The sequence below is a fragment of the Pundamilia nyererei genome, unplaced genomic scaffold (genome assembly GCF_000239375.1).
Source record: "Pundamilia nyererei isolate P.nyererei 1_Seehausen unplaced genomic scaffold, PunNye1.0 scaffold00120, whole genome shotgun sequence".
In the NCBI taxonomy this organism is placed as follows: Eukaryota; Metazoa; Chordata; class Actinopteri; order Cichliformes; family Cichlidae; genus Pundamilia; species Pundamilia nyererei.
In genome coordinates this window covers 594,613-620,823 of record NW_005187521.1, presented here as the reverse complement: position 1 = coordinate 620,823, position 26,211 = coordinate 594,613, and the positions used below count along the sequence as shown (strand labels likewise).

General features: G+C 44.4%; 1 protein-coding gene across 6 annotated transcripts in view; it reads left to right on the top strand.

Moving 5' to 3' along the window:
- fgfr2 (fibroblast growth factor receptor 2) overlaps positions 1–25,821 on the top strand; it is a 37,033-nt gene extending 11,212 nt beyond the window's left edge. For 3 of the 6 annotated variants that reach the window (XM_005742374.1, XM_005742378.1, XM_005742373.1), the window contains 14 exons: positions 3,282–3,451; positions 5,116–5,239; positions 9,601–9,791; positions 10,884–11,028; positions 12,736–12,935; positions 14,439–14,578; positions 16,604–16,725; positions 17,557–17,667; positions 18,320–18,510; positions 19,157–19,279; positions 20,366–20,436; positions 22,877–23,014; positions 23,559–23,664; positions 25,058–25,821. In XM_005742374.1, coding sequence (XP_005742431.1) covers positions 3,282–3,451; positions 5,116–5,239; positions 9,601–9,791; positions 10,884–11,028; positions 12,736–12,935; positions 14,439–14,578; positions 16,604–16,725; positions 17,557–17,667; positions 18,320–18,510; positions 19,157–19,279; positions 20,366–20,436; positions 22,877–23,014; positions 23,559–23,664; positions 25,058–25,222 — 1,997 coding nt within the window. In that variant the 3' untranslated portion in view covers positions 25,223–25,821. Of the gene's footprint in view, positions 1–3,281; positions 3,452–5,115; positions 5,240–9,600; positions 9,792–10,073; positions 10,213–10,883; positions 11,029–12,735; positions 12,936–14,438; positions 14,579–16,603; positions 16,726–17,556; positions 17,668–18,319; positions 18,511–19,156; positions 19,280–20,365; positions 20,437–22,876; positions 23,015–23,558; positions 23,665–25,057 lie in introns of all 6 variants that reach the window. The other 3 variants (XM_005742377.2, XM_005742376.2, XM_005742375.2) reach the window with 3 other exon arrangements.
- The last annotated feature ends 390 nt before the right edge of the window (positions 25,822–26,211 follow it).

The window sequence follows — 26,211 nt, the reverse complement described above, 5'->3', positions numbered from 1 at the left end:
GTGTGTGTGTGTGTGTGTGTGTGTGTGTGTGTGTGTGTGTATTTCAGGCTGGACGCTCCAGGGGAGTGCAGGGATTCCTTACATTCTTCTAGCTTGTGTCTCACAGGTAGTCAGGCCTCATGGAGCCATCCTGTCAGCCATTTAGTCAGCTGGGCTCATCCATTATGAAAGATGCCCATCTGGACTCAGTTACCCACCTGATGGGTTTGTGTGTGAGAAAGAGAAAGTTCTTTACCCAACTTTGTGGCGAGTATCTGGGATGTTTCTGCACATGCGCATGTGCACGCTTGCGATCGCATACGCTCTCACGAAAAGGAGGCTGAAACAAAGTTGAGGGCTTCCACATCTTGTTAAACTTCTCCACAGGCGCTGCGTCTCATCGTGAGTTCTCCTGCTCCACTTTTGGGCTGACTGTAATTGCCTGAAATCCATTAAATATGTGGTGGTGATGGTTGGGGGGGGGAGCAGAACTCGAGCAAGAGTAAAAGAAAAAAATGGTGGAGGGAGAAAAGATCCAGCCACTCATGTGGTAATAAGCTGTTTGAAAACAAAGGCGAAGCTGTTCTGGCAGTACAGTTGCATTTTCTCGCCGTGTGTGTTTCTGAAAATTCAAAACCAAGATTATTATTAAAAGAAAGGGGGGGGGGGAAGGGAGAAAAAGAGGCAGGGGAGTGGGGGTGTGTTGGATCAGTACCAACTCTTTTCTGAGCATGGCGTGGAGCCTTGGCCTCGGGCCGAGAAGGAGGAGGGTGGGCGTGGGAGGGAAGGAGAGTGGAGAGTGAGGGGTGTAGCTTTATATTCGTGGCTTTATTTTCTGGATCGGGCAACACAGAGCATTTTGTTTAAACTTTGTACAGAAGACTGACGAACATATGCTAGTGAAGAAAAGATGGAAATTTGTTTGTTTATCAGCGGGGGGTGGTGTAATTGGAGAAGATGCAGAGGAGCCTCTACAGGGATCTGTGAGGGGAGCCATGCTTAGGGTGGTGGATGGAGGGAAGAGGGGGCAGGGGGGAGTGATGTCATGATTAAGTTGAAAAGCCACGAGGAGCTTCGCTCTAAGCTCGGGTCTAAATCATCAGATCTGTATCCTGTTTACAGTTGTGTTGTTTAGATGATTGCTCACTTTTATTGCGTGTTCCCTTTGGTAAAAGTTGTGCATCTTTCGAATTTTTATAAGGGAACTCCTCCCCGTCTCAGTTTTTACTTTGCTTATGACATCATCTTCCTTGTTGGGTGGGACTCAGCTGAAGAAAAGTTGATGTCATAAATCTGAGCGAACCAACCAGGATTAAACAATGTCTGAATCAAAACTTGATGACGATTGATCTGCCACTATCTTTCAGATCGAATTAAACCTTCCTCACATGTGTTAAACATATGTAATAACTCTTTGAAGCTTCCTTCGTTTGTTGCATATTTCTTTTTTGGATTTAGGAAATCCTGCCATCATGAAAGGTTGTCAAAATAAATAACAGCGTTTCGGCTTGATCAAGAATAACATTACAAATTGAATGCTTTTATATCAAATTTGTCTTGGTGAAGAACCCATATGAACATGGTAAAAGTTGACATTTTAGAGGTACTTTGATTTGACAGATTTCTATTTTATTTTTCCAGCACTGGTACTAATTTACCATTAAAAGAAAATCACTTGTTCAGCTTGCACAGATGAACGGTAAACAGGAGGATATTGCAGCTTAACAAGAAATCATTTCAACAATGAAATACTTCTCTGGGACACTTGCAGATTTAGCTCTCTAGAGGAGCTTAGAGAGAAAAAAAAATCTTGACTCTCAGTGCCTGAGTTAGATAACCTCAGCTCACCCCAGGCCAGCTAAGGATAAACAGCCGTGAGCGGGGAGCCGGATGTGCAGGGCTTTGGGGGCGGCAGGGATTCCTGGAGGCCAAAGCGTTTGGGCCAGCGAGAGTTTGGCTTCATCTGAGGGCTTGTTGGATTTGAAGTGCTATCCCTCTGGACAGAGAGCATGGGAAACTGCACTGCTCACCTTTTATGTCTCAACCTCATCTTCTGACCGGCTGCCAGTTTGAGGTCAGAGGTCGGTTTTGAGAGACGGGCTCACGATGGGTTAGTCTCCACCTAATCTGTCTCTGTCTGAATGGATGGAGTGATAACAGGGCGAGTGTGCGGAAGTGAAGCTGGAGGAAAAAGAAGAGCAGTGATAGTGAGAGTGAGGAGGAAGATGAAAGGGGTAGTGACTAATTATAGTGCGAGCACTTACTGTATGCATCCATTCAGGAAGGAAGAGCGATGTTTACTGACTGTACTTTCCAAATATGCTTGACTTGTCCGGTTGTTTAAGCCAGAGAAATGATTGGTGGCTTCTGCTGATAGTATGGGCGGGAAGGAAAGAGAGTGCAGGGAATAGTCTCCTTCAATTTAAGCTTGTGTTTGAACCAGTAGCAGTCTTATCTTTGGGTATTCCCTCTGTTACTTGCCATATGAGGGGGAAGTGATGGTGTGGAAGACCGTTTGGATTGTTGTTTGACTTGGAGTTTCTCTTCCCCTCCGAGTCCCATCTGCTTAGGCAATCACCCTCCCAGGTGCAGAGAAAAAAAAGAGGGGCGGGGGAATCCAGCTGACTGAGTGACTGAAATTGTGAGGGAAAAAAAGGAGCTGACAAATGGACGAAACACAAGCACGGTGACAGATTTCAGTGGGAGAAATAACGGTTGTCAGTTTGGTGTTGATATGAATCTGGACAAAAGTATGCAGCGAAAACTCTGATATCCTTCGTTAAATGTGACATTCATTTTCTCCCCTGACGGCACATAATGATTTTCAAAAGGTGATAAGCGTCCTGGGCCCTGCTGTCCATATCTAGCCAAGTGACAGGCAGATAAACAGGGCAGCTATGGTAATTGGAGGAAGTGGAGGGAGGAAAAAAGCTGCTAAGTGGAATGAGATGAAATTGAATGTGATGGTCTAGTTACCCTCTTGGCAACGCCCAGGCACATTCTCCCCTTAGAGCCGATGTTTTTCCCCCCCTGCAACACCCCGTCGAGCCTGCAGGAAAAGTGTGTGTTTTTGTTTAGCTCTGTGAATGTTGAGCTCTGGTTTTTGTTCTGTTGGAGGGGGGGGTTTGGGGTTCCCAAAGCCCTGGGAGTTTTACAAATGCTTCAGGTTTGTCTCTTCTTGCAGTAATTCTTCAAATGTACATGCCTTAGCCAGTCTGCAGTCCCACTGCCAAAATGTTAATGCCGAGGACATTATTAGGAAATCTCAGCCTCACTCAACACCAACTGTTCTCTGGTTGCAGGCGCGCCGTATTGGACCTCATCAGCAAAGATGGAGAAGAAGCTGCATGCGGTGCCAGCTGCCAACACAGTCAAGTTCCGCTGTGCTGCAGGAGGCAACCCCAAGCCCAAGCTGCGCTGGCTTAAAAACAGCAAGCCTTTCCGCCAAGAGGACCGCATGGGAGGGTATAAGGTAGGATAAACACTAATAGATCAGAATTTTTATTACTAACGTCAACTCACTTCCCTCTCTGGGTTTTGGCTGCTTTTCTGGGCTGCGGTTCTCATGGCCATTTTGTGAATTTTATTTGCAAGGAGAGCCTTCTCCTTTCAATACTTCCCTGAATGTCCTTTCACCCCTTTTCCACCCTTCGCTGGAGAGACGGGAGGAGGAAAGACAGAGGAAACGAGGGCAGGGTTTCTGGTGTGAAATTGGAATTGCTCATCCGTGCGCCTCTTCTCACCGGGATACTTTGCAGAGCCTCTCACTGTAACTTGACATGGTTCTATACCCCCAACAATTAGAAATGTAAGCCCAGGACATAAGGGTTAAATGCTCCTAAACAGTAATGCATAGAGAAAGTCGGTAGCGTCAGGTTTGAAATGAGTTCACAATGTTGAGGTAACTCGATCAGGGAGAACCTGTCCCACTGGCTTTAGGTTGGAGACTTGTAGTGATTCCAGCTTGTTATTCTTTTGACCTGAAATATGATTTACAAATGCTATAGCTGAGCTTGTTTATATTTAAAATTCATGTGCTGTGCATGTTTACACCTTTGATTCCAGGTGTAGATTAAACTGGTGCTAGTCTGATACGCAATTTGGTTACAGTTTATTTTCTCTCCTTTAAATTCATCTCTTTGTCCCCTTACTGTATACAATGGAGTCGTACTGATGAAGTGCATTAATAATGCAAATGGACAGTTATGAAATTCATTTATGAAAAGACCCAGTGATGCTGAATGAGTCTGGGGCTCCTGGTTAATGACTTGTGGTTTATGAGGAAACACATTTCACTGCCAGGAAAGTTTAGGTGCAGATTAATGTTGATGTAGCCGCTAATGTTGCTTCCCGTTGGCTTTCAGCACACTCATTACAGCACGGACAAAAAACAGCCACGACGTGGCGGAAATGACACAGTCAAGCTGTCAAATCTACCGTGGACAGTTCATTTCTCTCTTTTTGTCAACAAAGGCAGGACAAAAGCTGTACCTGAGCCCAGCCCTGTAGTATAATCTCTCCATTGTGTGAAATGTAGGCCTGTACAAGCAGTGGCTACAGTGTCTCTTCAGTGTGCTGATGGAAACTCTATTGTCAACTCACACCTGCTGATGCCACACAGAGGTGAAGCTATTTTTGCAAATAAGTATGAATAACTGTATGTTTTTAAAATGGCTTTGACTACAGGATGGGGGAGACTAAATGAAATAGCAGTGGTTGACAGAAGAGGTAGACGGCTAACGTGGAAACACGCAGGGCAATGTTAGGCGTACTTGCGGTGTAAGTACTTCTTAGAGCACTCGGAACTTAGACGGTGATATAAACTGGGAAGCTTTCGCCATCAGGGTATGTAATCTGCATGAATAAAGAAAAGATTGTGACGTTGGAGAGTCATTTTGTTCAAATCTGACCTGAATATTGTTTGCACACCGGATCGTCTCGTTTCTTTAATGCTTCTTTTCAGATCCCCTCTGTCGTGTGCTCCTTTTTTTTTCTCTTTCCTCCTAGTCTTCACATTTAGCACCGGCTCTCGGTGTCTAATCTCTGCTCAGTGGCTCAGTATTTAATGACATGCACGTGATAATAAGTTGTGTGAGTTTCTGTCTGCGCATAACAAGAGACTGCTCCTTTACCCAGGTGCGTAGCCAACACTGGACCCTGATCATGGAGAGCGTGGTGCCGTCCGACAAAGGCAACTACACCTGTTTGGTGGAGAACGAGTTTGGATCCATCAACCATACCTACACCCTGGACGTAGTGGGTCAGTACTACACACAAAACACACACTTAGGCTCAAAGTACACCTGAGAGGCTAACAAAGGAGGGATGGAGGAGGGTGAGGGCAGTGGGTGTTTCTCACAGTGGGAATAGAGCGTCTTCTGTGGAATTGCCCAGGTGCGCTCTGGATGCAGGTGGAGGTCAGTGAGGAATGTGGAAGCTAAAGATGAATATGTCAACAGTTTTAATATGGCTATCAATAATTTATATAACAATATTTAATTTGTGTTAAGTCAAACATTTGATGATTTTGAAACTACTCGAAGAATTGAGTGGTGTCTCACTAATGTAGAAGATCTTCATTTGGCCTGAAAAACATTTTATTGCTCTATTTTTTTTGCCCTCTGTACAGCTGGTTGTCTCACTATTCAGCAGTGATTGAAGAAAACGATCAGACTTCAGCACTGTAGCCAGACTGACAGTCGGAGCTCTGTTCCTTTTACGTTAACTAGTAATTACTTCATGAATTTCTTTACAAATAATTTAAAAAAAATACTCATAACCCTCTCACAGACATATCATTGCATACAGCTGCTTTGATAATTCTTTCTTGATTCTGAAGAATCTTGAAAGAGCAGTTGTGAAACAGCTAATTGATTTTCTGCAGAGGAAAGGCTTATTTGAAGTGTTTTAGTCAGGTTTCAGAGCCCATCAAAGCACAGAAACAGCTTTAGTGAAGGTTACAAATGATCTTCTTATGGCCTCTGACAGTGGACTCATCTCTGTGCTTGTCTTGCTATACCTCAGTGCAGAGTTTGATACTGTTCACCACAGTATTTTGTACTGCGCTGCAGTGGTTTAAATCATGTCTAATAAAATCCAGTTTGTTCATGTAACTGGAGAGCCCTCTTCAAACACTGAGGTTAATTATGGAGTTCCACAGGGTTCTGTACTAGGACCAGTTCTGTTTACATTATACATGCTTCCCTAAGGCAGCATCGTTTGATAGCATAGCATACATTTTCATTTCTGTGCAGACGATACCCATCTTTGTGTCTAGGTGAAGCCAGATGACACACACCACTTAGTTAAACTGCAGGAATATCTTAAAAATATGAAGTCTAATTTCCTGGTTATAAATTCAGATAAAGTTCAGGTTGTACTTGTGTTGTAATTGGGGTTTCCCCTGTATTGTAGGGAATTTAGTGTCTTGCCACAACTGCTGTTGTGATTTGATAAAATAGGTTGTTTTTGTACTTTGTCTTGATGATATGTCAGTCCCAACGAGCTAAAACAAATGTTTAGTGTCTATTTAAAGGATAGTTTAATGCAAATTGCAAGAAAAAAATGTTGAACCTACTCATGTTTCTTACAAATTGGCCCCTGATGATGTCATGAAATGTCAAATTCTTGTCATTTAGTACAACTTACAAGTCGGTAAAAAGATTTGTGAATGATTTTATCATCTAGACTCTGAGACAACAGAATGCTGGCTGAGTAGTATCACAGGGTTCAGATCCACCTCAGTCAACCCCCTTTTCTGACCTTTGGAGTAAGACAGCAAAGACTGTTTTTCTGCTCGGTTTGCAAAATCGATTGTGCGGACAACAAGGGGAGTGGGATAAAGATAGTAGATAATGTGAGCCTGTGTGCTTGTGCAAGCGCGCACACCAACTTTGCTCTTAAATTGGATTTGAACCAGTTCTCCTTTGGCCTTTGCTGCGCATCATAACTTATCTGACATAGTAATTCTTCTACAGCCTAGTCGGTAAACCACAAATAATCAGAATAGACATGAAGCTGTAGCTGCTTGTTTCACTGAAGAAAATTTAGGGTGCTACACTCATGCATTTGTAGTTTATGGTTCTAGCTCTGTCACTAATCTTTAGCAGTCATGCTGTAATTGCACGCTCTTTTTATTAGTGCCTCCATGGTAATGATGAGTATTATTTTCACTGTATCAGATTTAGATCAAATACCTGAGGGTTTTAGCACAAAAGTGAACATACAGGCACACAAACATGTGGAGGTCGACACACGGGCGCAAATGCTCCCCAACTAAGGCCCCCTGCTCTGCTTCGCTCTGCACTTAGCTCAAGCTCTCCTTCAGACTGCATATTTCTGTTTTTGTTCTGTTTTATTGCAGAGCAGTAAACCCCCTCCATGTCTGGCTCCACAGCCACTGCCCCCTGCAACCTCTTGCTTCATTTTACTCCATTATAGCTGGTTGGACAGAATGGAGAGAGGGGGAGAAAGAGAGAAAAGGAAGGGAAGGGAAGCAGGGACAGAAAATGCTGCTCTTATCTGTCTTTTTTTATCTATCTTTTTTTTTTTTTTGGTCCAAATGACCTGCATGATCAGCTATTAAAACCAAAAGCAGCCAGTTTGCTCTGGTTCAAGCTGGGCTTTGGAGAAAGGGTTGCAAAGTGACAGCCATGGCAAGTGGAGAAATGAGGAGTTAAAAGAGATCGGGGTGGCTATGTGACATTTTGTGGGTAGCCCTGTGTCCTCCTGTGCTGTGCTGTGTTTTTCCTAAGCCCCTCCCTGACCTTCAGGTCACTGTGTGCCAAGCCACCCAGCACCCAAAGTTCATCAGACTTGAACGATGGAATGCCATCTCCTTGTTGTGACCCTGGTAACAACAACACATTAAAAATTAATGCGGGGTTTGCTTCTTCGTTTGTTTTGATACAGAGAAATCTTAACTTTTTCTATTTTTCTGTTGCTTACTGGAATTTTTTCCAAATATGTCTTCTGCTTCCTTCCTTTAAGTTCTTGTACAAGTTCAATGGGGAAACTTCTAGACCCATAACCACGCGTTACACACTTTCCCATCCCTTGTGTTCATTTACTGGAGACTTGACCGTAACTACTACCTCCTTAACTCTCACCCTAACCTTAGTCTAAACTTAAACTGACCTTTCATGCTAAATCTTTATGATTTATGCTATGGGAACTTCCCAAAACCAAATCTCCTCCATGTGATAGCATGAACAGACTTGTGTCCTCACAACATCAGATCTAAGAGTTTGCACGTACACACACACACACACACACACACACACACACACACACACACACACGTGATATTCCTTTTTCTAATTTAAGAAAGAAAAGCTCCACAGCCTTTTATTGTTTGCGGGTTTCTCCCAAATCATTACGTGGCCTATTTTTCTCACACCACCACATATTCTGTCATTTAGTCTAAGTAGTCAGCTATGCAGCTCTACATGCTCCAGCCAGAATTGGCACAGCTATAATAAAGTTTCAAGTTCATTTAAAGAAAAAAAGAAAAAGGAAAAAGTCCTTTGACTTGCCAACATGTTCCTCTGCGTGTGATTGTTTCACATTTTGAAATGGTTTTAAAGTTCTTTAAAAAGAAAATTGCCTCATAAAATGCTGTTCGGTATGTTTTACAAAGAGAGCACGAAATTCAAGTCGATCACCTCTCCCTGTTTTGTAAAGATCGAGAGGGTGCGGAGGCTCGTGAAGTATGGGAGAGGAGAGAAAATGGGGGCAAATAAAGAGAGACAATAAACAAGACGTGCTCTAGGAATGTGCAGAGGGGAGGAGGGAGGAATAAGGGGTGGGATTGATCTGATCTGACAGATGTCAAAAAGGTGGAGCGTGGAGACAAATGCAGACATATGGAAGAAGTCTCTACCTCTTAGGTTCTGCACTATCCATCTGTCGATCCCTCGTCTTTCCTTCCTTTCACCCTGCTAATTATTCCCCCCCTTTTTTTCCCCCTCTTTCTCTCTAATTCCCAGCCTCCACGCTCTGACCATCCCCCGTGACGAACCCCGACACGTATACATACACGGGCACAAACGTATTCACTACAGTTACCTTCAGGCTTTGTTTTGGAAAGGCGCTGCGGCGCCCCCGGCTCGGTGATGTCACTTTGTGCGTGTGTGAGAGTTTAGTGGCAGCGGGTGGTTGCTGTCAGTGTGGGGGTTGGTGGGCTCCTCATAGCGGTGGTGTTTGAAAGGGGGCATTGTTCCACAGGTCTCGCTCTGGGCAAATGTTTGCTTGTAAAAGAATGCAGATAAGTCGAGATGTGAGGGCGCTATGAAGGTATTCCACTTTCTGAGACGGGCACATAGTTTAGGTTAACCCCCAATGTGCGCCTCGATTTATAAAAGTCCTCCTCTACCTGATTTCTGTTTACTAGAGCTAGATACTCCTCTTTGTTTTGTTTGTAGCTTTCAAGAGCTTCTTAGATTTACACATCGGGATCACCACGATTATACCTGCCTGGGCTGCTCGGAAAAACCATTCACACTCACAGTGCATAAAGCACAAATCAACGTTCACATTCTTAAACATCAGATTTAACTACGAGACTCTTAAAGGGAAGTGGCAGGCATTTAGACATGTTCTAATTTTCTTCTCTCTCAACAGAGCGGTCTCCTCATCGGCCTATTCTTCAGGCCGGCCTCCCGGCCAACACCACTGTCCACGTAGGAGAGGATGCCCGTTTCGTTTGCAAGGTCTACAGTGATGCGCAACCTCACATCCAGTGGCTAAAACATATCACTCAAAACGGCAGCCGCTACGGCATAGATGGACACCCCTATGTCAGAGTGTTAAAGGTACGTCGCCTCACTTCCCCTTTTAGATTTTATTTCTGCGTAAACAAAAATCCTTCCCTCCGTTGTGGCGTTCTGCCAGTGACTCCAGGTGAATGTCAGCAGTCATATAAGGAACTAACTCTGTTTTTCCCCTGATGAAGTGCCAGGCTTTATCCGTGGGGATTCCTGCTTTCTCCTCTCTCCTGCAGATCCATATGCAGTAGCTGTAGTCGTGATGTTTGACTAATTCTGCTCATTCATTTGATGTGCGTGTCTAAGAATGTGTGTGTATGTGGATTGCAGCGTTCAGGCATTAACAGCTCAGACGTGGAAGTGCTCACACTCACCAACGTGACAGAAGAAGATGCTGGAGAATATATCTGTAAAGCCTCCAATTATATAGGCGAGGTCAGCCAGTCGGGCTGGCTGACTGTCATCACAGGTAACCTATGAGACCTGACTCACCTACACTCCCTCCCTACCTTCCGGTGTGGTTTCATAGGCTTCGATCCTGACTTGCTGTGCTGTGGTGGTCCTGCTGGTGGTCCCTTGGTTGTCCTGGTATCACAGTCCGTTTTCCCCCTTTATGTTGCGCCCTTGTGTAATAGCTGTTCCCCCACCCCCCGTCATTACCTGGGAATGGTGAGACCATGGAAGCACTGGACGAGCCCGCACACCTAGACATCAAAATTGACACAGCTAGCATCTTTTCTCTGTGCGAGCTGTGTCAAGGTGATGCATGGTGTTGCAGTGTTCTCCATGCTCGCTCTGTGTTGTGCATGTGTCTAATGTGTGGTTTAGACTTGCCTTTTCTTAGCAGGTTCTGTGGGTGATGGGAACCTTTTGGGTATTTGTTTCTGGTGCACTTGTTCTGTTTTCCTCATGTATTTGGTGGCATATTGGGTTCCATCTGTGTCCCCTTGTCCTCTCCAGCCCCGAGTGTTCCCAACATCCTTTCCTCTAGATGGAACTGCAACGATGGATACTATCCAGCTCCTCTGATTTCTCTTTTGGTGCTGTGGGGTCTCATTTTTTTCTCTTTCTCTCTCCGTCCTTATTTCTCTCTTTGACTCTTCTACTTTTACCTTCCCTCTTTTCCTCCTCCTCTTCCAGACTGCAGGTGTTAACACCACAGATAAGGAGATAGAAGTTCTCTACTTGCCCAATGTAACATTTGAAGATGCTGGGGAGTATACGTGCTTGGCGGGTAATTCTATTGGGATCTCCTATCACACTGCTTGGTTGACGGTGCTTCCAGGTATATACACCCATGTACTGTCTTCTGTTTCTCTTTTCCCGCTCTCATTCTTCTCCAAAAATGATTGGATTGTGTCATTTCAATTATCTCTCTGGAAGGCAAATCCTCCCTCTGGAGTTTAATTCACACAACTCAAATAGCAGATTATGGCTAGGAGCCAGCGCGGCCATCATCCAAGGCAATGCACTGCAAAAAGCAGGGAGAGCTTGTATTCTATAATATGATATGGCCTGGTGAGCTGCTGAATGTTCACAGCAGATGACAGGGTGGTTTGATGTGCTCCAGCAACAGTTCAAGTATCTGTAGACTCCAAAACGTGGGGAAGGTTTGCCTTTCTTCTGTTGCTCTTGTTTGTCTCCTGCTTCTCGGGGAAAGTCTTTGAGTGCCACAAAAATAGCATTTTTTCCCCCTTATGCCTCAAGCTGTACTTTACCCCCTTCTGGCTCTGATAATTGGAATCTTTTAAAAACTCTTATTTCTCCCTGAAATAAAGGTTGAAAGTTAAAGCTCAACACTCGCTTCACGTTGGCTTGACTTTCTCAATTATCAGAGCCAAAGCTTTCAACTTCTGCACAGTGAATGTCTTATGCTTGTGTGCGTCGTCATTTATCAACGGCCTTTTTTTTTTTTTTATCCTCTATTTTTGTCCATTGCTGAATGTCCGGGCTGTAATTACACATGCCAAAGGATGAGAAACGTAAAACTCATCGACGAGTTAGTTCCAGGCTAAACGGGTGATTATTGATGCTCAAGTTCCTTTCAAAAAGTACAGTGGGCATTAAATGTGACTGAGAGTAGCTGGCTGTCAACAGACAGCCAGTATTAAACCATCATTAAGGCTGTAACAAGATAATAGTTTGGGTTTTGTCTGTAAACAATACCGCATAATGATCACAAGCAGGCTATTTCCTCTGGGAGTAATATGCAATATTTATTACACTCAATGAGCTCTATCTGCATGGCTGGCGCCTTTAAGGCTGTAACTCCTCTGTGTGTGAGTGTGTGTGTGTGTGTGTGCGCTGTGGTTTTTGGACCAGCAGATACAAAGTAGGCTGAAGAAAGGTTCCTACATGTACAGTAGCTTCACCTCCAGCTGGCTGAAAGGCAGTTTGGTTGGCTGTACTGTACAAAAGCCTTGTTTGTGGTCTGGAGGCTATGCATTATGGAACAGTCTGTTTCTATAGTGTACACACACACACTCAAATATAAACTAAGACCATTTCTGACAGGAAGTTCAGGCGATACGCAACCACATAGGACAGCGCTTTCCCTTTTGCAATCTGAAGTGAAGCGTGCATTGTTCCACCGTTTGTGGGTGTGGGTTTGTGCTCGCGTGTCTCCAACATTAGCACAGAATGCAGACAGATGCAGGCCTGGTTGGACTGGCTGAGTCAAGATTTAATTGTCTGTTTAGACTGTTAAGCCCTGTACGGAGTTTCTAGACTTTTTTTGTTTTTTAACTAGGAATGCTGGGAAAAATAGAGAGGAGAGGATATGCAACAAAATAATTTTTGTTTAGATAGTTCGTTGATGGTGATTACATTTATACATGAGTCACCTCCAGAGCATCTGTCTCTGTGTTTGTCTGTCTGATACCCGTGTTTGTCTGTGCAAATGGAGAGCACGTATGTGAGCAATCCTAGAGAGTGTTCCTTTAACCTTCTTCGCCTGACCTCACCCTCGCTGCCATTTCTCTGTTTTCCTCAGCCCTTGAGAAAACTCCTGAGTCCATTTCCCCAGACTACGTGGAGATCGCAATATACTGCGCGGGCGTCTTCCTCATTGCCTGCATGGTGGGCATTGTGGTGGTGTGCCGCATGAGGAACACTGCAAAGAAGCCCGACTTTGGTGGCCAGCCAGCGGTTCACAAACTGACCAAGCAGATCCCCCTGCGCCGCCAGGTAACAGAAAGTAGATAAAGAGTTCTAAAGGCATCTTACACCTCTAGAGGAGAATAACACACATTGCATACATGCTGAAAACACAAAACATAATAACAGACAGTTTAGATGATATAGTTGTTTTTACTGGAGGTATCAAACTTATCTTACAGGCCAGTTTAATCTCCAGTGGGTTGGATATGCACAGCCAGTGCATAATAATCTATTAAATAAACTTTTAATTACTGGTTCTTTTACAAATCGAACTATAATAATGCACTTTTTTTTCCACATTCAGTCACTTTACTGCATTACAAAGAAACACTCATGCTGCAAGTCAAGCAAATGTGTCAGCATGGCTCATTGCGTTGATCACCTTTCTTTGGTGTGGTCCAGCAGGCCAGGGGTTATTTCTTTGTCAGTAAGAACGTCATAAAACGAATGAGGACTCCAACCTCTGGTTTGCATAAACTTAACCTTGCAACACACAATGCTTCTCCACTAAAATAAATAAATAAGCAGTAAAAAGTCTCCAAATTTGGGACCCATTCTTTGCAGTTTTCACGCTTCTAGTCCGAGGGGCCAAATGGGATCGTTTTTGTCAGCTGTACCTTTGACAACCCCTGATATAGAGGAATGCTGAAAAAATAAAAGCTGCATAGCAAATAATGAGAGGTGAGGGGAAAAAACATTGGGGCGCAATCTGAGCTACATAGTTTTCTCTCCTAATGAAGGTGTTGCCACAATTTAAACAAACAAACCAAAAAACATGCTATTTTTTTGTTTTTTTATGATAACCATTTCTTTTAAAAGACCAAAGTAAGGCCATGTCGTATAAAGAGCAACAGAGCTCGCAAAGACTTGAGATAAAAAAATGCAGTAATCAGTTTTGTTTCTTTCTCACATGCCTCTCAGGGCTTTCATACATGGTTGATACGCTTGTAAATAACACAAAGATTACAACTGATGTGGTATCTTAAAGAATCTACTTCCAGATCTCATTTAGGTGGCGTGCATTTTTGTACAAGTTAGCACTGCTGCCTGAAACTGCAGCCACAGTTTTTCTTTTTTGTTTCCCTTTTCTTTTTTTTACCCTGTGTATGAGCCACAGTTTTCCCTCAAAGGAAAACCAAAAGGTACAAAAAGTGTTGGATTACATTCTGCAGAGAGACTGATTCCTGTGTCAAGGTAAGGTTGGGCTGGAGGGAGGAGAGATGAGCCCTGGAGACGGTGGCGAAGCTGAGCATTTAACACATATTTATCAAAATTACTGTTGCTGCTCAATTAATCATCATTGAAATGTAATCTCCGGCTCTGGGAACGACTTTATCGTAATACCAAAGCCTTAAATGTGGAATTCCCAAATATACTACTTGTGCTGACGCGCCAGAGTTCCCAGCAATGTTGTTATTTTGTAAATAAAGTAGTCAGTCGTACATGCCTCAATTACTCCTCTAGTGATGCCTCGGAGCTCTAACTGATCTGTGAATCCAGACCGCGGTGATCAGCCAATCCCCTTTCATCCTGCAGGTCTCAGCAGACTCGAGTTCTTCCATGAACTCTAGCACGCCTCTGGTGCGCATCACGACACGGCGGAGCTCTGCACACGATGAGCCAATCCCAGAGTACGACCTTCCTGAGGATCCGCGGTGGGAGTTTTCTAGAGACAGGTGAGAAATATTCTTCCTTTTCCTGTCACAGACATTATCCTTCCTACTTACTGGTGTTTTTGTACCCCGAAGAAAGGAAAACCATAACTGATTATTTTTTCCCTCAGAAAAGAATTTGAGATTAGGCTCGTGTCACGCAAATAAGAACTCCCTGTTCTTATTTGCATGTCTCACCACTTTACAAAATGCCAAATAGACAATTATGTAAATCAAATTCAGCTCCTGCATAAACCAAAAAACACCTGAAAATGCTGATCTGCTACCCAGTCCTGCTTTCTTTTGAAAGGGGGTATTCAGAAAAACACTAAGGATTCAGAGCCTGTGTGCAGTAATTGTTTGATGGTATGCATAATACTTTTTTGGGGCCGTCTTTGAGCCTCTATCTGATTTGATCTCAGCTGCTAAATGATCAGATTAATCATTTTTATAGGTGAAGAGTGCAGACTTTAATGACTAACTGTTAAAGCACAGTTGTGGTAACTGAGATAAAGGGCTGCTGGCTCATCTGTTGGTGCTTTAGTAAAATGACCTGAACTTGGCACGCTGCACACCGCCTCATCATTACAACGACTGCTACGTCACACTCTCGCTCACCCGTAGTGACACACACACATGCTTCTGTTGGGAAGGAGCGAAGCTGTGCTAATTAGTGGTTAGCATTCACAGCTTTCATCTGCATGTTTGGGCTAGGAGTGTTTGCTCGGTTTCATACCAGAGGAATTAGCACCGCTGAGGTTTCGGTTAGTCACAGTAACTACAGCCAGTGATAAGCTTTAGGGTGGATTTAAAAGGACAGCAAAGGTTAGAGCAGTTTAAAGCTGTCTTGAGGCCTTGCGTTTTGAAATGAAAAATGAAAATCCAAAGCTGTTAGTCTGAAAGGAGGCCTGTCTTTTGTTAAAATGAGTTGTTAAAAAAACAGAACTTGGATCATAAATAAAAATTTTTAGCACCAGTCATCAGTGGGGGAAAAACATTTCTGGTGTCATATTAGACTTTGTGAGTGTGTGCTGCTGAATGGCATTCTGCTGAGGTTTGCTTTTTTTAACACTTAGACCCCCTTTAGATGAAGCAACCATAGTTGTTTTGTCTGGGTTGACTAAATGCATGCCTCTGTTTGAGTCTTTATTCCTTGCTTGCCATCCTACCGCCCGAGGGATCACGTTGGGCTTGCAGAAGGCTTAGGAATGCTAACGTTTGCAGTTTGTGTGCAGGAAAAATAACATTGATTATGTGTGGCTGGAAAGACAGACTGGTTGTCATTGAGTGTGGACAGACAGAGGATTGTGTTACTACATAAGGGCCACAGGCTTTTTTCATGTCCCAGTTTGAATATTTACATAGCCTGTACACTGAGCCTTAAGGTAAGGGCCTCTACTGTCAATCAAATAACAGACAGGAGGCTACACTACCAGCTCAGTGGTCTGATTGGTGCTGCAGCTCTGATGCAAAGTTATGAAAGAGCCTGTGTAAGAATTTCTCCCCCTGATTGATAAATCAGTGTAATAGAGTTTGGACGTTAAATTTAACACCAGATTTTGAAACATGCACCTGTAAGGCAAACTAAAGGAAGAATTCCATCCTTCTGAGGCCAATGTTTTAAGGCTAAAGTAGGCTCTGTGTAATGACTTGAGAAGAGTGTATATTGAAACATGCCAAGAGAGGGTAAACAGTTTAGAAATTAGTGCTCTCCCTGACTTTATCAGACGATTATCGTAGCCACGTCTGCCTTCCTACCTACTGCCCTGGCAGAGGCTGCGGTCGCTGTGCCAATAAAACACTCGCACAGACACAATCTGATTTAAACGTAGCAGTCTAGAGAAAAAAACCCAAAACCGATAGGGTGAGGTTGACAAGCTGGTTCTGTGCCAGGTTTCATTAACCCTCTCTCCCACACTCTAACCTGTTTACTGCAGCACTGTGGGTGAGTCAGTGCACACAAATCAGCCTCATGCATTTGTCTCCCTTTCTGCAGCTAATCAGCTTCCTGTCTATTTTCCCTTCTTGCTTCTCCTTCTGTGGCTGCAGGTTGACCCTGGGCAAACCCCTTGGTGAGGGTTGTTTTGGCCAAGTCGTAATGGCAGAGGCCCTGGGCATCGATAAGGACAAACCCAAGGAGGCTGTAACTGTTGCAGTCAAGATGCTGAAAGGTAAGTGAGTCTCAGTAGCGTTGTGTGTCAGACCGCGGGGATAAGATGTACACTTACTTCATTGTGTCTTCTGAGCAAGGTGAGAACATTTTATAGGTGATTTATGCTCCAGTGAGGGTTCACTAAAGGTGCGTGGTGGAGCCTGGGGCTGTCGTTATTATTCGTTATTGGTGGTTGCTGAGTGACAGCTAGAGGGATGCAGGTTGGGAAGGTAAGGGTTAGGGTGCGGTTACATACCTGACCCCAGAGCAGCAGCTGGCTGGAGCTCAGTCAGCACCCACACAAAGAAGTAAGTCACACTAGCAGCACTGCTGAGATTAATGAAAGCAGGAGGAGGGGGCACTGGGTTGGTTTGAGGTTGCGGGGTACGGTGAGATCAGACATGGCAGCAGGCTATTGGGCCGACCTCGACAGTATACGTCTGCTTTTTTTAAAACGACTCCAGATACGGTAACGGTGCAGTGGAATGCAGGCAATGCCAGTCTGGCTATTGGGATATCTCCACTTGCTCAATCAGTTCCATGACAAAAGGAGCCTGTGCAGCAGATAATGAATCCAGATTGAACGTCTTTAATTCCTTCTCCTCCCTTGCCCTGGTGCTGAAAGGATGCCTCTGTAGTCATTGTGGGGAGCTTCCCTCGCTGCTGTAACTCGAGCCGACATTGTCTGTCATCCGCACTTAATCAGGCGCACCTAAAAAACAGGGTGCTGTCTAAAGGGACAGCTCCTTAGTCCTGAGCCAAAGGGTTAAAGGGGCGTTTGGAATATGGGGTGTGTGTTTTTCAGACCTTCTCTTTGCAACCTTTAATATGTGACTTCTTCTGCTGTTAGATGACGCCACCGAGAAAGACCTGTCTGACCTGGTGTCAGAGATGGAGATGATGAAGATGATCGGCAAACATAAGAACATCATTAACCTTTTGGGGGCCTGTACACAAGATGGTGAGTGCATTGATTGTGAGAATCAGTGTGCATGCATATGCAGATGAGTTTGCTGATTTTCTGTACAATGCCATAAAGGTTTGCCACAGGACCCTTTAGTGCCCTTAAGCACACTTGTTGAGTCCCCATGAAAACAATACTAAAAACCCACTGGCTTACTCTGCTTAGTTAGTCTCAGGGGACAATGTTAAAGTCTTTGAGGTTTCCAGTGTAGCTGTCACTAAAAAAGATGATAAAAAGCTACATTGTCATCACATGATAGTCAGTGGTTTGCTCTTCAGTGAGCGTAGTCCCTTTCTGTGCACACGGGCTGTTCAGCTGCATGCAAAGCAACAGGAATCGTCTATTCATATGCAGATTTGTGTTTGGAGCAATTACTGTGAAAAAGAAAAGAAGAAAAAGAATTGGCTATTCTGAGTTTTGGAAATGCACATAACTGTTGAAATGCAGCTCTGCACAGACTGGCTGCTTTAATGCTGTTTCTCACACAGCCCTTCTCAACTGTTTTTGAGCAGAAATTTCCATGAAGCAAGCGGTGGTTTTATGATCTGAATGTTCTGTTTGTCATTAAAATTCACTCTGAATTTTGTCACTTTGTTTCAAAGGGAATAATTCAAGTTCAAACACTTGTTTGGCTCCGTCTCTTGTGCAGGCCCCCTCTATGTCATAGTCGAGTACGCCTCCAAAGGTAACCTCAGGGAGTACCTCCGAGCCCGCCGGCCACCCGGCATGGAATACTCCTACGACATCGCCCGTGTCTCAGACGAACAGCTCACGTTCAAAGATCTGGTCTCCTGCACTTATCAGGTGGCGCGGGGCATGGAGTACCTAGCATCGCAGAAGGTAAGGAGAGGACACGCACAGACACAGACAATGCCCTGTTCTCATATCGATCGCACGCTTGCTGGTTGCCAAAACAGATCTCGGTGCCAGCACACAGAGGGTTTGATGTGCTGTATCCACAAAGGTTTTACGTAGAAGCTTGTATGTGCTTCACTGTGGGAATACTGTCTCCTAAAAACACAACTCTTACCCCGCCTCTCTGCCCAAATCCCTACATTGTCTCTCATTCCACTACAAAAGCCCCTCTGTGTAGAAGAATTGTTAAGTTTTCACAATAGAGGTGCAGCCATGTTGGCCGAAAACAGCATTACGCTCCCTCTAACTGTTGGAATGTGACAGAGCACGCTGCCTCACACGCACGCACACGCTAAAGTGCATACGTACAACCATACATGTGTCAAGGTATGCGAGGAATCTTTACTGATCCAGGCTTGTTGAAGACTGTGTAGTCGATGTGGCGTCATGTTATTCAGTTCAGCACTCCCTTTGTGCAGGAGATTTCTGGATGATTTCATGCACCACAGACACTTTAACACCATCCCAAATAAAGCATGCACCTGTTTCCAAGTTGATTTATTTACAGAATGAGGTAATTGTCTTATTCTCGTCTTCTCCCTCCCCCCTCTTTTCTCAATCCACATCTCAGTGTATACACAGAGACCTGGCAGCGAGGAACGTCCTGGTCACAGAGAGCAACATCATGAAGATCGCCGACTTCGGCCTGGCCAGGGATGTCCACAACATCGACTACTATAAAAAGACGACCAATGTAAGTACTCTGCGTGTCAGCGGATGCTTTTTGGAGAGCTTCAGCGGGGGATGAGTTCACCCTCCTCTCCTTTTGCTCCAGTTCCTTCCCTTCCCTCATCTTTCTGTTTCACTCCGTTTCCTCCGCTGGTGTCTTGGCAAAGGCTGCAGGTTCCCAGGCGGCCTGTGAATCTAGTGCTTCTGGAGACTCTGCCTGTTTACCCCTCAGTCTCTTGTTCTTTTGGTTCCATCGACACTTATACAATTAGCCCAGAAAAGAGACCGAGCGAGAGGGGAGGGAGCAGCAGCTTAGCCGTAATTGACATCTCCATAGCGGCCCAGTGGTGTCTTTCTTTCCCACCGCAGAACGTTGTTGCCTGCGCATCCTCATTTCATATGCATGATTGCCTTTTCATCGCATGCACAATCACGCTGAGAACTAGCTGACAACAACAACAATATTCGATGATGCTGACGGTGACGAAGATTAGGGCAAGCAAATGCGACAATGATTGAAACGGGACCAATAAAGACAGAGGCATCATTGTAGTGCTGCATTTTTTTAATATTTCTGTTAATCTTCATTGGTCTGACAGGAATGGGACACTTTACATCAGCCTTTTATTGAATTGCTTCATAATTCTTTATGGAATGAATGAAAACTACAGCAAATTCAGATTTTGTGTATTTAACTTGCTGCCCACCACAGCATCTGTAACTAAAGAATACCTATTTAGTGTCTGAATGATAATATATACTCACCAAGGTCGCCTTGTCAGCTACGCTTAGCTTCCCGGCAAGTGTTTCAATGCTACAGTGATAAACTCTTCTTTATCCGTGACCCTGTTTATCAGCTCTATTGCCCTAACAATGTAAACGTTCCTCAGGGAAATCCATTCTCCCCTAGACAGTCGCTCCTCTAGTGCCTTATTCCCTTGACTACTTCCACATATCAGCTTTTCCAGGAGTAATGAGATCTCCTGGTCTTGAGGGATTTGAATTTCTTGCTGATGAAGCAAGAAATTTAGAGCTCGGCAGTCTTTTAAGGGGTACATTTTATTTGACCTCTCACCTGAGTGTGTGTGTGTGTATGTGTGTCCGTCCTCAGGGTCGTCTCCCGGTGAAGTGGATGGCTCCAGAAGCACTCTTCGACCGGGTCTACACACACCAGAGTGATGTGTAAGTATATAACAAAGTGTTTCTGTGTCCCACCACTGTAAATAATCCAGAATCCATTTACTCACATCAGTGGTACATTAAGCTTTATCATAAAGTAAAAGATGCTGTCACAGCTATTTTCTATAGCCTGCAGTCAGAGTGATTGTTTTTCATGGGGTACAGGAACAGAGGGTAGGTGATGGCTTTTTGTTTTGTTTTGTTTTTTTTTGTTTTTTTTTTTTGGTGCAGTGTTGGTGAGTGTTAGGTTGAGGGGGATGACTGGCTGTAGGGGGCCAGTAGTGGCCAGTCTGTGGCAAAAGTGAGGATTACACGCTAGACTTGGAGCCAATGCCGTGTTACTAATCTGGCCGGCTTCAAAGGGCCTAGAAGGAACCCGGAGCCCACCAGCACCTCCTCTTTTCCCCCTCTGATTCACCCCTGCTCCTCTGGCCCTGCTCGGAAGTTTCCCGTCTTATTTGGGCCCCCCATGCACCTCTAAACGCAACAATGCTGCAGCCTCCCCGTGCAGGCCTCATCCTCCCTGCATCCAGCCTCTTTTAACCCCCTGCCATCCCCTCTTCACTCTCCTCTCCTTATTCAGCAACACTTTGAACATGTGGATCATCATTTTGGAGCAGTTCCACGATCAAAATACCCCCCCCCCCCTTTTCCCCTACTCTTCTTATTTTCATTCATCTGGTATGTGAATTGCTGACCTGTCTCTGTCTCTGTCTCTTTTTAAGATCAAGAGTACTCATTCTAAAAACAGAACAAAGGGAGCGCGTCCCTCTCTTTTTGGTGTTTGAGTCTTATGTGTTCTGACAGCATTGTTTGAAGCTTCTGCTCCAGACACTGGCGGCAGAAAGTGTATGTGGCAATTAGATAAATGCCTTGCATGCTGACCCCTGGGAAGGGAGGCTTTATGTGTGTGTGTGTTTCAGTCCTACAGCAGTAGCACACTAAATATAGCACTTATCCGTCTAAGCCCTTTGATAGAGAATTTCTTTCCTGTCCGTGCCTCTGTGTATTGTTTGTGCACATAAGGATTTGTAAGTACACATGATGCCCTTCGTGTTCCACAGCAGCAATCAATAACCCTAGGAAGTACAAGGGGGAGGAGCTGAATGGGGGGTGGGGTGCAGTCATGAAGTGGCCACTGTAGTTCTGCTTATTAGCTCACCGCTAATTACGATTCATCACTCACTTTTAGTAATTGGCTTTTTCTCAGAGGTGCAGTTGGAGCGGCGCTTACGCTGGTCGCCAGAATGACAAGCGATCCATACGTGACATCAGATTAAATGAATACATGAATTCCAATTGAACTCGTGTGCTGTTGTTTTGACAAATGGGGACTTTACAGTCCAGCTTTCAGGGCCTCGAGTATTCATATTTGCATACGAATCGCATATTCATTTATTCTCTGGTTTTTGTGCTGCATTCTGTCATCAGAAATTTCAACAATAGAGAACAAAAAAACCCAACTGAATGTTTATTGACTGGTTGTTTTTTAAGTAGATTCTGCATCTAGTTGGCTGGAGTACATACAGATCCACCTGGCCGCATTCCAGGTCAGGTAAATTGACCCCAAGCGTGTTGCTTTGTTTGGTACGTCATGGCTGACTGCAAGTAGACACAAACTTGTTCTCCCCAACAAGTGCTGAGCGATGGTTACAATCTCAGAAAGGAGAAATGAGTGTGTCAACAAGTGCAGTGATAGAGCAGAGAAGAAACCTGGCTGGCTGGTTGTGTAAACAGATGGAAGATCCTGATAAATGGCCAACCTGCCTCTCTGTGCATACTTGCCTAGTTAGACCACTAACACAGATTGTGGTTGCCTGAATGCATGTGCACACACTGCGTTTTGTCCAATGTGTCTGCACGTTACAATAGCTGCAGCCATTGGGTGAACATGAATCAAGCGTGCTGTCATTGCTCGAATGATTCATTTGAAACGCTCGGTACGCGATGATGACATCAGCAGCATGAAAGCCGATGATGTTAAACAACCGGATGCTGCAATGAGGAAGTAGTTAAAAATTAATAGTCACCAGCCATCTCTGGAGTTCTTTTGTCTTTTCTGGCTCTTTTGTCAATAGTGGGTGGTCCAGCGTTTGTTTTGGTGTGGTGCGATCAGACAATGCGAGTCTGTGCAACTGGCCAGCCGGGAACAAAAGCCATCATTGAGATCGGGGCCAGAGTAGCACTGGCAGTGCGTTTGAACCACGAGTCATTGGACAACAGAAAGAGGGCATTGACACCACGGCTGTCACACTGTTGTAATTTTCTAACCCATAGCCAAGTAAATGTTATGTATGTAAATGATTAGAAGCTTAAGGACATTTGTACTGGTTTGCAAATTCTGGAGCACTATTTACACAGATATATATTTCCTGCTCTAGTCATTCTTAAACACCCTGGTTAACATGTTAATGTGTATGTATGTTCATTCTTGTGTTGCCAGCTGGTCATTTGGGGTGCTGATGTGGGAGATCTTCACCCTAGGGGGCTCACCCTACCCTGGCATCCCCGTTGAGGAGCTCTTCAAGTTGCTTAAAGAGGGCCATCGCATGGACAAGCCCGGAAACTGCACCAACGAGCTGTAAGTTTAGCTTCTTTTTTTTTCTGCGAAAAGCACATATTCTCCAACTGAGCTGCTACCAAAATACACATCACGTCGTGCATCGAGACTGAATGCCAGCCCAGTCTCCCATCAGATCCATGACTACGCGGCTCTGTGTCCACTCAGTCGGGCTTCTGCACAGCTGTGCCTGTCTGCTATCAGTGTCCTCATTCACAATGAGACCTCTGCAGTCAGCAGACAATGGCACAGTTTCTGTGGCGGTGCCACAGCGAGAGGGCTGATGGGGGAATAGCAGAGGCGGATAAACAGAGAGTACACATTATAGTATTAAAATAAATCCAAAACACTGAGAGACATGTTTCTAATCAACAGCAGGGCTCCACAATGTGGGGAGAAAAAAAAAAAGTCAGAGTCTGCAGTTTGTTTTTTGTTTTTTTTTCTTTGATAATGGAGAAATCTGGGTGAGCAGCTTACTGTATACTTCCCTAAACAATTTGCTGTCCTTCCCTTCATCCCCAGAGTTTTTCTTTTAATAAATTGACCATAATTATCTCTTTCTCAGGTACATGATGATGAAAGATTGCTGGCATGCCATCTCATCCCAGAGACCCACCTTCAAGCAGCTAGTAGAGGATCTGGATCGCATCCTAACCCTGAGCACCAATGAGGTTAGCGCAGCCCTGTCTTCTTGATTTCTGGGTGGTCAGAATTCACACTACATAAACCTTGCTGGCAAATGGGAGTTGAGCATTCCATAGCAATAAAATAATAATATGATACACAAGCTTCTCCATCCAAACCAAATTACGCTCTTGCCAATGCATGCATGTGTCAGAAAAATGTTGCATAAGGATTTTTGTGCATTAGCCGCGACATTATTGAAATAAGGCCTAAATAGTGACCGAAAAAAAGGGGCCAGATGATTTGATCCAGGCCTAACATAGTTGCTACGGCCAAGTAAAGTTGCCCAATCATCAAATCCATACTTTGCTCCTTATGACGGCCCACTATTTTTTCCATTCCCCTTCCTGTCTCGTGTGATATCCGAGTGCCGACCTGAAAAGAGGCCGTCGATGGAAAGCTGTCAGGACTCGTCTTCTCTGGAGCTCGAGCTTCAGGAGTTTATGCCAGCAAAGCCCCACTTTGAGTTTGAACTTTTGAAATGTAATAAAGCGTCTTTTTCTTGCTTTTTTTCCCCCTCTCCATCCTTTCCCTTTTACCCCAAACCGCTGGCAGATGTGGAGATCTTTAGTAATATGAGCCTTTTCGTGTTGAGCTGGGAAAATGGAAGCCAATGCTCATTTTCTACAAAACCCCAAGAACTCTTCCTCCTCACAACTTGTCCCAGTAACAGCCATGAAAGACTGGGAGGGGAAAAAAAGGGGGGAAGAAGGCTGCCTCGGCTGACAGAAAAGACCAAAACAACTTCCCAATGCTGGCTAAAGTCAAAAATTAATAACAGCTTTCCATCTTATTTCGTTTTCATTTAGCTGTGCTCTGCCAGTTTCTTTATTTTTTCCAACAATCTTGTAGTACTTATGTCTGGAGCTTCAGTGTCAGATATCAGATCTGTTTGGAGTGAAGTGAGATTGAGGTTTATGCCACATCCCTACCCAAGTTTCCTTCTCTAAATGTATCCTCTTGTCCCCAAATCCTATCCATCTCAAACCACTCTGTGGTGGACGGAAAATGCGTCCAGTCCAGGTCGGCCCTGCTAGCTTCAAGCTCAGCCAGCAGTCCAACATTCACTTTATTACCTATTATTCCTGCAAATATTTTCATACAGTATCCAGTTTAAGATTGCATTTTTTTTCTGTTTCATTTCATAAGTCCTCCCAGGGTTTGGATAAATACCATAATAAAGGTGATACTCTTCTACTCCACTGCTCTCCCAATGCTCTGGAAAGTCCCTAATCCTGTCGACTGGATTTCAGCATGAAATTTGCGTTCTTGTGTTTGTTCTAGATCTTCTTCCTCTTACGTCTTCGAAACGTTCCTTCCTTTTGTTCTGCGTGTAAGCGATCTCACCCAACCCTCCCTTTCCTCTCTCTGTGTCTGCAGGAGTATCTGGACCTGTGTGCCCCAACAGAGCAGTATTCCCCCAGCTTCCCCGACACTCGGAGCTCCTGCTCCTCCGGCGACGACTCCGTGTTTTCCCACGACCCATTACCGGACGAGCCCTGCCTCCCCAAGTACCAGCACATCAACGGGAATGTCAAAACATGAGCCCTCATCCACCCTCGTCCACCTAGTTTGACCTACCCTAATCCTACCTGTCGGAGTCTTAAAACACGCTCCAAATTTCCTCCACCCGCCCTCCCCATCACCTCCTGTGGCTCCCGGTGGACTAATGGGCCCAGACAGGACTGGGTGGTGGCAGCGCTGCTGTCACACTCTCATACTGCCATACGCTCACACTTTATATATAAATATAGGACATGCTCACATGAGGTCTTAAAGGAGAGGATAGGGACCTTAAAGAAGCCTTTTTGTACTGACTGAATGAAGTGATGTTCCCAAGGGACTCTTCTCCTCTTCCTCTCTTGATATAAACAGAGATTTTTCATTTTGGTTCTCATGTTTATACCCAGAGTGTTTTTTTTTGTCCTTTTTTGCAATCAACAATGTTTGGTGGTCCAATTCCAGTGGCTGGCATCCCAAGACTGTTGTGTACTCCTGGAAGAATGTATGGGTTCATGTGAACTTGTGGAAAAAAACAAGGGACCAGAAGAGGACGGCAAATAGGAAATGGACTAAGAGACAGAGCTGCGACTAACAAAACAGAAGAATAGGTGGAGAGCAAATATAAAAAAAAAAGCAAAACTTTTGTTTATTTTGTAATATTAATGCATTTCTTTTTCAGTTTTATTGATAAACCTTCCCAACTATCCTGGAGGAAAAAATACACAGTATAATGTATAGTGCTGGGTATATTTGTAAATATATTCAAATATGTATAAAAATATATTATATATTTACAATGAATTATTTTTTGTATGGACTTGGATATAACCCCCACCCTCACCCCGACCACCCCCTATATGAGTTGAAAGCAGGTGTGCTAACAGGTTATGTGTTCTGTTTCTTGCCACACACACGCACACACGGATACACACTCTAATACACACAAACACCTGTCTCACACTCACCCAGTAACACAGTCGAGTATTGGCTTTCAGGGACCGAGGTAGCATGTTAATTTATTGACTCTTTTT